The following is a 10,374-nucleotide window of genomic DNA, read 5'->3' as shown; positions in this document are numbered from 1 at the left end:
TTGGTAAAATAAAAGCATGTTATTATTCATATTAGCGAACCGATATATTATCCGATATATCCTGTCCCCTTCAGAGCCCATAGTCACAGGCCTCGAGGTTGTTCTGCAAGTAGAGATCTAAGAAACCTCGAAAGGCTTTTGGATCAATGAAGAGGGATGATACTGCAGGATCTTTCATCATGGCTTCCATCCAGAGCTTAAGATTTGGAGTGTGGTTTACATACCTGTGGGAGATGGAAAGAATGAAGGTGTGAGCAAGGCTAAGTAGGAAGGCATTGCAAATTCTCCTATATATCATTATTACCACTCTGCAGTTTCATACTGTTTTCCTCTAACTTTTAAAAATAGTTCTTTAAAAATACTTATTTAAGATGCATGTAATCGTTGAATATGAGATTTGGAAGATATTGTAGAGGTCCTTGTTTTGTGAAGAGGAATCTAAGACTAGAGTGAAGTGACTTGCTCAGTTAGCATGAGAACTTGTCCAAACGGAGGCTGATAGTTTTTTAAAGTGAGAACATGAAAGACAACCAAGAATGTTATGTATTTGTTATTCTATGGTCAGATTGTGACTAAAAGTAACCCTGAATAGCTCTAAGCTCGAAGAATTGGCAGTAAGCCAAGGTCGCTGCCAAACTTTGAAACACTGAGTTTGGAAAATAGTGTGGGACTCTTGATGGTAAATGGGAGGTAGCATTGGTCATACAATCCTTCCTGAAATCCTTATGAAAATGCACATCCTTATGGATTTTTAACCAGGAGGGAAGGAGTAATTACTTTTAAAACATTTTACTACATGTCACAGAACTCCCCACCCCTACCGGCCCCAAGGATGAAAAATGGTGAGTGTAGGTATAGGACATGCCCTGGCACGTCCAAGTCTCCTCCTGTGTGCTTGCTCCCATTCATGCCAGTTGAGTGAGATATGTTAATTTTTGTTCATAAAAAAAGGTTAGTATATACTATTTCAGTTATCATTATCCTAAATTAAGCACAAAATATTCAAATATCTTACTCATTTAACTCCAGGGCTACCAGCCATTCAAACCAGGGCCAGATGAGGTAATCAATCATAGAAAGAGAACTGCCACCAAAGAAGGTTGTCTTCTTATTAGTCAGAACCTGAACATTAAACAGCATAAGAGTACTTGTTATTTGTGCATCTGGTAAGATTCATCAAAAGAAATGATGAAGGCAAGAGTTAAGAAAGTGAGAGCAGCAGGTTTAACCCTGACATATTCAAGTTGGCTTTTTGTCTGATTAGTTTAAGCTTTAGAATCTCTTGGTTTGGGATGAAGCAAAACGGTCAATAAAATAAACTGGAAAATGGAGAAAAATAAAACAAGCTACAGAGTGCATGATCTTTGTAATAGATATATCCAACAAAGGACTGGTATTCAGAATATAGAAAGAACTCCTGGGAATCAAAAGGAAAAAAGGCAGAAAACCCATCAGAAAACTGGGCAAGACTTGGACTTCACAAAAGAGGAGGTCAAAATGGCCAATAACCATTTGAAAAGGTGCTCAACTACATTAGTCATCAGGGAAATGCAAATTAAACCCAAAATGTCATACCACTTCACATCCGTCAGAATGGCTAAAATGAACAAGACAAACTTAGTAAGGGTGTGGATCTACTGCTGATAGGAATGTATCAATAATTTGGTACAACCATGTTTTAACAGTATCTACTAAAGCTGAGTTCATGCATACTGTATAATCCAGTAATTATATTCCTTGGAAATGTGAACATATGTTCACCAAAAGATAGGTATAAGAATGTTCACTGAAACACTATTTGTTACATCCCCAAAGTGGAAATGTTTACTGTCTATCAGGACTAAAATGGATAAATTGTACAGGAGTCATACACAGGGTGAAGGGTGGTGGTGAAGTGGTTAAGAATCCACCTGCCAATGCAGGGGACACGGGTTCAAGCCCTGGTCCGGGAAGGGAAGATCCCACATGTCACGGAGCAACTAAGTCCGTGCGCCACAACTACTGAGCCTGCGCTCTACAGCCCACGAGCCACAACTACTGAGCCCGCGTGCCTAGAGCCCGTGCTCCGCAACAAGAGAAACCACTGCAATGAGAAGCCCGCACACCGCAATGAAGAGTAGCCCCTGCTCGCTGCAACTAGAGAAAGCCCGTGCACAGCAGCAGAGACCTGACTCAGCCAAAAATAAATAAATTTATATATATAAAAAATATATATGTTCAAGGACTGAAAACAAGCATGGAAAAATAACAGGTGAAAAACTGGAAATGTGGGTGAAATTTTTCCGTGATATTTTCATGTCAGTGCGATAAAATGTTTTAAAAGCAAGCCCATGACAAACCATTTTTAGGTGTTTTGGTTTGTATCTTAAACACAACAGCTTACAGCTGCTATCTGTTGTAAACTAAAATTTCCTATTTGGTATTATTGCTAATTAAAGTGATTTTGGAAATGGGAGTATGAAGAAAAGAGTAGAAGGTGACAGCAGATACAATGTATCACTTCAATAAAAATCAAGGAGAAGGGATTAATTACCTCCTCTAGCTTGCTGAATTCTTTATGCAATTCTTCTTTCAGGCCAGAGCAGTCTTCCTTATTTTGCCTTCTAAGAAAGCTTAATAACAAAGGTGGTACCTAGACAGAGAGTAATTTCTTAGTTTATCAGTGTGACGCTAACTATACCAGCCCCCCATATAAAAGCGCCATAGAACCCTCATAGACCCAGTGTCAGGATGTTCTAGAAACTTCAAAAGTACACCAATTCCTTTGCTCACAGAGGTCAGGTACTGATCTCAAAAACAGTTTTGTGGCCTTAGATGCTGTACTGGTCAGGATTTTATAAGCTGCAAATAAGAGAAGCCGATTGGTGAGCTTGGGTCAAAAATGTCCTAAAAGGACACTGAGTGGCTCACAGAATTGTTGAGAGGCTGAACAAACACGTCTGGAACATTTCAGAATCATGCTGGGAACTGACCTGATGGGAAGCACCCACTACCACCAGTGAACCGAGCACTAGATGCTACAGTCTGTGCCACTGCCAGAAGTTGGACTCTGAGGTAACCAATGCCACTCTGGAATTCAACCTGGCAACCACCGCAGCTCCTGAAAGCCAGGAGCTCTGCCACCAGCCACCCTCATCAGTAGAACCAGTGCCCCACACCAAGCCTGTTTCCCCACATGGCTCATTTCTGAATTGAACCCTAACATGTGTGTGTCTGAGAGGAAGAGTCTAGGTCCAGACCTTGGCCCCAGCTGCAAAGGGAGCTGGGAAGGGGATTTTCCTGATTTCTATCTTGGGGAGGGCATGAGAAGACAGTTCAAAGTGGTTGATGACCTGAAGACTTGACAGGTGTCCTGTCAGATGCTTTGATGCTTGTGGTGGAAGTGTTTGTGTTTTAATGCTCGGTCTTTGGTATTGTCTCACTGCAAGAGACAAAAGTCCACTTGTCCAGTGGAAGTAAAAAGGCACTTTTAAAAATACAGGAGAATGTCCTGGAAGCCCATCCATCACAGGGTACAGCTTGCCGTCACTGGAACTGAAGGTGTGCAGGCAGCCCTTCCTTCCACGTTTCCATCTGGGCCTACCTGGTCTTTCATCTCTGCTTCTCCTTAAATGTCTGCTCCTTGTTATTTTCCAAATGTCAAATCCCTTTGCAATGCTCTTAATTTCTGATTCCTTAAAAATTCTTTTTTTGTGTGACTTTGATTTGCCGTCTCCAATGATATATACATACACCTCTAAAACCTCAACATTTATTGTTTTGGTCTCTGTGTCTCATTTCCAAGTTCCCAGGAGAGAAGATGATTTGGCTGTGGATGCAGGTGGGGGCATTTCTGGTTTGCTGAACTGGGGCCAGGAGGGTGGTGTCATAATAGTGCTTAAGGCCACCTCTTCCCTGAGTGTGAGGGAAGTAATGGTGGGCATCTCCAGCTGTTAGCTCATTTTCTTTCTGGACAGTACAATGAATCTCGTTACTATTTTTAAAAATTCTCCAGCATCTTTCTTGTAAATGCCATATTCCCTGTCCATCATCTTTGATGGCAACCATCTCTAGTATTCTTTCACTCTCGTTCTGCTAAGCCAGACAACTCCCTCTTCCTTCCCCATTGACTTCCCTTTGCAATGTCTCCTTTAAGAAAATATTCTCCCTACAAGTCTCACCTTCTGGATATTTCTCTAACCATTTCTTTCCCTAGAGATACGATGTTTCTTACTGTGCTGAGATATATCCTGACAAAAGTAACAGAATTATAGAGATATAACCTGACCATGCTATTCGCATTGTCTACTGTTGGTCATTTCTGTGTTAATACTAATTGTTTGAACTCACGCAAATGTTTAACTTTGATGCTAATTAAGACACAGACAGTTCTCCTATAGGAATGCCATTTACTTAGTCCACAAGGAGCTATTGCCAACACACAGAAGATGCTCACAACAACTAGACAATGTGGCTAGAACAACAAGAGCTAACATTGAGTATCTACCATCTGTTGGACTCTAGGTGTTTTATATTAACTGATTTTTATCAATGGGATGGGATCAATTACTATACTCATTTTACACATGAGCTGAGGCACAGAGGTAAACTAATAAGCAACTAGCTAACCGTCACATAACTAGGAAGGGCTGGTCGCAAGCCTAGGCAGTGGGCCAACAGTGATGGAGACACGGCCCTCACCCTCAAGGAGCTCACAGCCCTGGTACAACACACAGGCAAGAAGGTGGCAGTCCCCACAGGGGAAAGTTAGCACACGTGGGCACACAGAGCTGGGCACTAACCCAGCCCGGACAAGCTTCTAGAAGACAAAGGTATCTGAGCAAAGGCTGTTGTCCCTTGGTTCCTTGAAGGATTGGTTCCAGGGCCCCCAGCAGATACCAAAATCCACTGATACATAAGTCCTTTATAAAATGGCATAGTATAGTGGGCCCTCAGCATCCTCACGTTCTGCACATACAGGAGCGCAGACTGTACAGGAAAGAGGAGTTGGAGACAACCAGGCAAAGTGAGAAGGGGGAAGAGTCTTCCAGCAAGAGTTGAGAAGAAGGTGGCAAGTTTGGGAAAAATAAAATCATTCAGCATGACAGGAATATAAAGTGTTAGGAGAAGAGTGGAGAGGTGTAACTTTGGGAAGTAAAAAGGATCTGGACCATGAAAGGGCTCGTAGGACATGTCCAAGCGGACAAGAGCATAATCCTGTTTGTCTTCCCCACCCAAATCACTGAACCATCAGTGACAGCAGTGATTTAGCTTAAAAAACAAAGGTGTTACATAGGAGCTGAAATTTCTTGAACACACACCTTAGAAAACAACTCAAAGACCATCTTTTGGCAAGCTTTCTCATAGGGGTCATCTGGCAACAGCTTCTTTCCTGGATATGCTTCATCCAGGTACTCACAAGTGATGGCAGATTCGTAGATCACTTGACCCTGACTGTTTTCCAGAACTGGCACCAGGCCGAAGGGATTCTTCTTGAAGAACCACTCAGGCTTATTTTTTAGGTTGATGTTAATGACTTCATGCCTGAAAAACACATAGAAGACAATGAAGAGAGTAACATTTTTCTTGTACTCCTGAATAAAGCCTCATTGGTCTTATCATCCACTTAGCTGGTCAGACCCGAAATTTCGGAGTCAGCTTGGCCTTGATTCCTTCCCCCTGCCACCTCTTCCTCAAATCAAATGGATCAGCAAGACCTGTCAGCTAGACCTTCAAATCACGTTCTGGATTCATCCACTTCTCAGCTTTAACACTGCCACCTCATCTAGGAGGTCATCTGCCACCTGGACCTCTACAATAGTCCCACCAGCCCCTCTGCCTCCACTGTAACCTCCCTACGGTCCATTCTCCACACACAAAAGTAAATTGGATGAGGCCACCCTCCTGCTTACTTACAACCCCTCGCTTGCTCCTCATTGCAATGAGGATAAACTCTATACCCCTTGATGTGGCCCCTGCTTACCTGTCACATCTGCTTCCTATGACTTTTCCTTTGGTCATTATGATCTGGCCACACTGGCCTTTTTTTTTTTTTTGCGGTACGCGGGCCTCTCACTGCTGTGGCCTCTCCCGTTGTGGAGCACAGGCTCCACACGCGCAGGCTCAGCGGCCATGGCTCACGGGCCTAGCCGCTCCGCGGCATGTGGGATCTTCCCGGACTGGGGCACGAACCCGTGTCCCCTGCATCGGCAGGCGGACTCTCAACCACTGCGCCACCAGGGAAACCCCACACTGGCCTTTTTTATATTTCTTGAATTACTTTCTTCATTGTACTGATAATATGTAACTGAAATTACTTTGCTTACTTAATTATGTTTGTTATGTCACCTCCCTAGAATGTAAGCTCCATGAAAGCAGGGATCTTGTGTGTCTTGGTCATATTCATAAACCAACATGTAAATCAGCAAAGTTATAAGTAGATTTAAATGCTATGAAGAAATATAAACATTTTCAGATAGGTACTCAATACACATTTGTTGAATAAATAAGTGGAAATGCTTCAAGATTGTCAATTAGATACTCCATTTGGGACTAAGAAGTATCTTAATTGTAAAAATATATGAGCCAACTAATTGAGTTTCTCCACACCCCACCACTCCATTGTATGAGAATCAACATGATAAAATTCAATTCCTTTGCTAATTTTAATAGAAAGTTCCTCACTTTTTTCAAGAATATTAGGGAACCCAAAAAATCCATCCACGAAATAAACTTTCAGATTAAATCTCCATGCCTTGATACTTTTAAAAAATGTTTCATGGGTAAATCACACTAAGTGTGAAAAACAGGTGAAGTCCAGGCTATACTAAGATTGTTTTTAGAACTAACTTGTATCTTGCCTAAGAGGTTTTAGGGGAAATAAGAGAAAAGAAAGTTTCATATAATTGTTAAAGCCAGGTCCATATCATTGTCAAAACTGGATGAGTGTTCAACAGAACAGATTAGCTACTCAAAAATAATATACTCAGCACCTTTTGTTTCCTATTTCCTCATCCACCTCAGCAGCTAGCTACAACAGCATTATCCTGAGGATTTAAATATGCAATCCCTCCCCCCATGGAAACAAAGGAACAGCCAGATTGAACACTGGTATCTGTGTGTATGTACGAAAAGGTTCATGTGCTGTCAGATTACCGGACACTTCAGATACAAGCCACTGCAAGAAAAATGACGTTCCCTGCTAAGGAATTATCAACATTTCTGAAATTTTATAGTATGAAAAGAAAAGGTAAATCCTGGGCTTTTGTCATAAAGAAAGTTCTCAGAACACACATGCATTTTGCTAACCTGGCATGGTGAGCCAACAAGGCAACATATCTGCTGCAACAAGTCGGAAGATGCACCTTTTAGAGAAATCCATGCTTTAGTAAATTCTATCATGTGGTAAAATCTAGTACCTCTCTAATCAAAGCCTTCTGGGACTCAAAACTGATCCATAAACATAGCAGACCCCTGTTGTTCGCACTGCCTGGCAGCTGTTACACCCTTCACCCTCCATACACACACTTTTATGTAAAATCACTGCAATTTTCCTTTGGGAAACTGTCCCAATAAGATATGGTTGTTTTCAACCCAGAGTTCCAGAAGGGCACTAACCCAGGACTTTGTGGCCCCAGATCCAGCTGTCTCTTGCTCCTGGACTTTTCAATTGTATGAGCAGAAGATATGTCTTTTTTCAATCCAACTGAAATGGGTATCTCTTAAATGCAATAAAAGAATCCTGACTAATACAGTAAACATTACAAGAGTTGGATAAAATAATGTTTTGATAAATGTTACTGTTGAATATTTTGCTATGTGTTCACAATCTGTTTCATCCAAAATAAGATGCAAATCCTACTGAAGTGATGACTAATTCAAAGATAATTTGTTTTTTTTCTTTAGAATATATCTTACTTATTTTTTTAGAGAAAAGAATTGCCTGCTTAATTCTCCCCCAAGAAGACTAAAATTAGTTTACAAATTCTAAGCACATACATGGAAAATTTCTTTGTCATGGGGGCTTTGTTTTAAACTTCCACACTACAGGTAATGTCTGTTCAACAGATTCCAAAGGTCATTGGAAGGGAGGCGGTTCAATGGCTATTCAGCTCAGGGAAAAGCCAATGACTTGCATATTTCCTGTGGATAACCCATATGTCAATCACCTTAATAGTTTCAGTGAGGCTTCCCAAAAGTCTGAATTTTTAGACATAAACACTTTATTTCACTCAACCAACAACCCAATCTATAGGAATATTCACAGTACAGTTAACTCAGCACTCTGTCCAGCGGAGGGTCAAGGTCTGGACTCTTCAAGGGGGCAAATTACCGACTATTCAGGAAGGGACTATAGTCTCAGAATAACAGCAAACAATATAAACAGGACATGAAAGAAGCGGGGTGATAGAGAAGGAAGTACAGCAGAAATCAGGGGTCTGCCAGAGCTAAAAGAGCTGCCTGTGATTACCATTCGAGGGATCTCTGCATGCCACTAACTTTACTGGAGCCTCAGCTTTTCTGATCCATAAAATGGTTAATCTAAACGGGATGTCCTAGACTGGTGGTGTCTGTGGCATTCCTCCCGCCCCCCGAGGATAGGGTTCATAACTTTCTCTGTCCTCCCCCTCCCAAAAAAAAAAAGGCTGATGTATTTTGTAGTAAAGGAAGCTGCGGAGACCCTATCGAAGATTTCCGCCCGCTCTTCCCGCAGCCGTTGGTTCCTGGCTGGCTCCGGGAGCGGCCCGCGCCTCGATCCTCACCCAATTCCCTTGGCCTTCAGGACCAGGAGCGTCCTCTTGGCGAACGGGCAGAACCTCATGCTGTAGACGCGAATCAGGCCCTCGGGGACCTGCCCCGGGGGCGCGCTTCCTGCGGGGAGAAGCGGAGACGGTTACAGCCCCAACAGCAGCGGGAACTCTCAGCCTCCCGCCGCCCCCCCCGGGCCTGGTCAGTTTCCCGCGGGTGGAAGACCTCCTGCGTGGCTCCGCTCCGGAGCAGCCCAGCCCCCAGGCCCTGGCCCCGACACGCGTCTGAGGGTAGCCGCGAATCGCGGCAGGCAGGCCTCACCCTTCCCCAGGCTCCTGGCTGACCCTCCGGACATCTCGGCGCAGCACAGGCCCGGCTCGCGCCCGCTCTTGCAGGCGATTCCGAAGGTCGGTCGCCCCGCCCTTCCTCCCTCCCTCCCTCCCCGTCTCTCCCAGAAGTGCCAGCAACCCGCGCGCAGAAGGCTTCCTGGGCGATCCGACCCCGCGCCCAGGCTGGCTTCCCCACTCTCCGCGAGAAGGAACGCGCCGCCGCAGCCTCCCGCGCGCCTTGTGGGAGATCGTAGCTAGACGCCCACCCCGTAAGCCCCGACCCAGGGCCGGCCTTCCCGGTTTGCTGGGGCAAAGCTTCAAACACCGCAGATGACGGTCGCACCAAAGTTCAGCCTGCTGGCCAAGAGGTGCTCCCATGACGAGCCAGCCCAGCCGTACAGCGTTGGGGCATTGGGAGCAGGCTTGGTGGCCCTAAGTCACCCAGAGATAATGAGGGCGTGGAGGGCTCCCCGCGGTGCCAGAGGGGGACCCTGGCCCGGCTCAGCATCTCGAGCGAGTGCGGAAGTGCGGCGGCCCTCAGATCCTCACCGGCCCCCAGTGGCCCGGGCGCAGAAGAGGGGGGGCACCACTCGCCTTCCCCCACCCCGTCCCTGTGTGTGGCTTTGTTCGTTTTGTTTTTGTTTTTTCTTTTACGTGTGGGTTTTTTCTTGGAGCTGTTTCATAGGAATTCGTGTAGTAAAGACTTGGTGTTCTCTTGGTGCAATGGAAAAAAAAAATGCACAAATGAAGCTCAAAATCCTCAGAGCCTTTCCCTGACCCCGACGGATGGTGGTCTCCAGTTTGCCGGCACGTGGGCCCACACCGGATCCAGACCCTGACCTCCCACACCCCGTGCCCTGGCAGCAGGGACCCATGCCCAGGCCCAAGTCACGTGGCTCCGACTTGGTTGCAGCTCTCCCTCTACCCAAAGGCTGCCCTTACCTCAGAGCCTGTGGCCCCCGGGGCCAGTGCTTGCTCAAGGTTCCAGAACATGCTCTCCTAAGGTTCCTTTCCATAGCCCAGGGCCAGGTCGCCCAGCCACCTGGAGAGCCATTTCCTTTTCCTGTCTGTACTAACTTAATATGACTACTGGGGAGGGTCACTGTCTCTACTGTCACCCTTAGGACACATCCTTTTAATTTTAACCCAAAGGAAACAGCACAAACCTGGATATTACTAATCTCAGAATGATGATGCAGCTTTCAAAAATCTATTAAATACGGGGATTTTGAAGCCCTAGTAGGGGCACATGCTTAGAGTCAGGCAGGTGGGTTAGTGAATTTAGTCTGCAGGTCTATGAAAAATGTCTGGCCAGATC

General features: G+C 44.9%; 1 protein-coding gene across 3 annotated transcripts; it reads right to left on the bottom strand.

Annotated features, from left to right (window-relative positions):
• Positions 1-4: 4 nt before the first annotated feature.
• Positions 5-9,189, bottom strand: GSTO1 (glutathione S-transferase omega 1). 3 transcript variants are annotated; one of them, XM_004265876.4, is made up of 6 exons: positions 9,049-9,189; positions 8,742-8,850; positions 5,301-5,523; positions 2,534-2,632; positions 1,016-1,122; positions 5-224 (listed from the first exon to the last, which is right to left on the bottom strand). In XM_004265876.4, exons 1-6 carry the CDS (start codon positions 9,080-9,082, stop codon positions 71-73), a joined length of 726 nt encoding a protein of 241 aa, XP_004265924.1. In that variant the 5' UTR covers positions 9,083-9,189; the 3' UTR covers positions 5-70. The 3 variants fall into 3 exon arrangements, with proteins under 3 accessions (XP_004265924.1, XP_033276967.1, XP_033276968.1); XM_033421076.2 differs by having other exon boundaries at positions 8,953-9,097; XM_033421077.2 differs by lacking the exon at positions 1,016-1,122 and having other exon boundaries at positions 8,953-9,097.
• Between the last annotated feature and the right edge of the window lie 1,185 nt (positions 9,190-10,374).

This window comes from Orcinus orca, chromosome 14 (genome assembly GCF_937001465.1).
Source record: "Orcinus orca chromosome 14, mOrcOrc1.1, whole genome shotgun sequence".
In the NCBI taxonomy this organism is placed as follows: domain Eukaryota; kingdom Metazoa; phylum Chordata; class Mammalia; order Artiodactyla; family Delphinidae; genus Orcinus; species Orcinus orca.
Note: the sequence above shows the minus strand (reverse complement) of the source record. Positions and strands in the feature narration are given on the sequence as shown.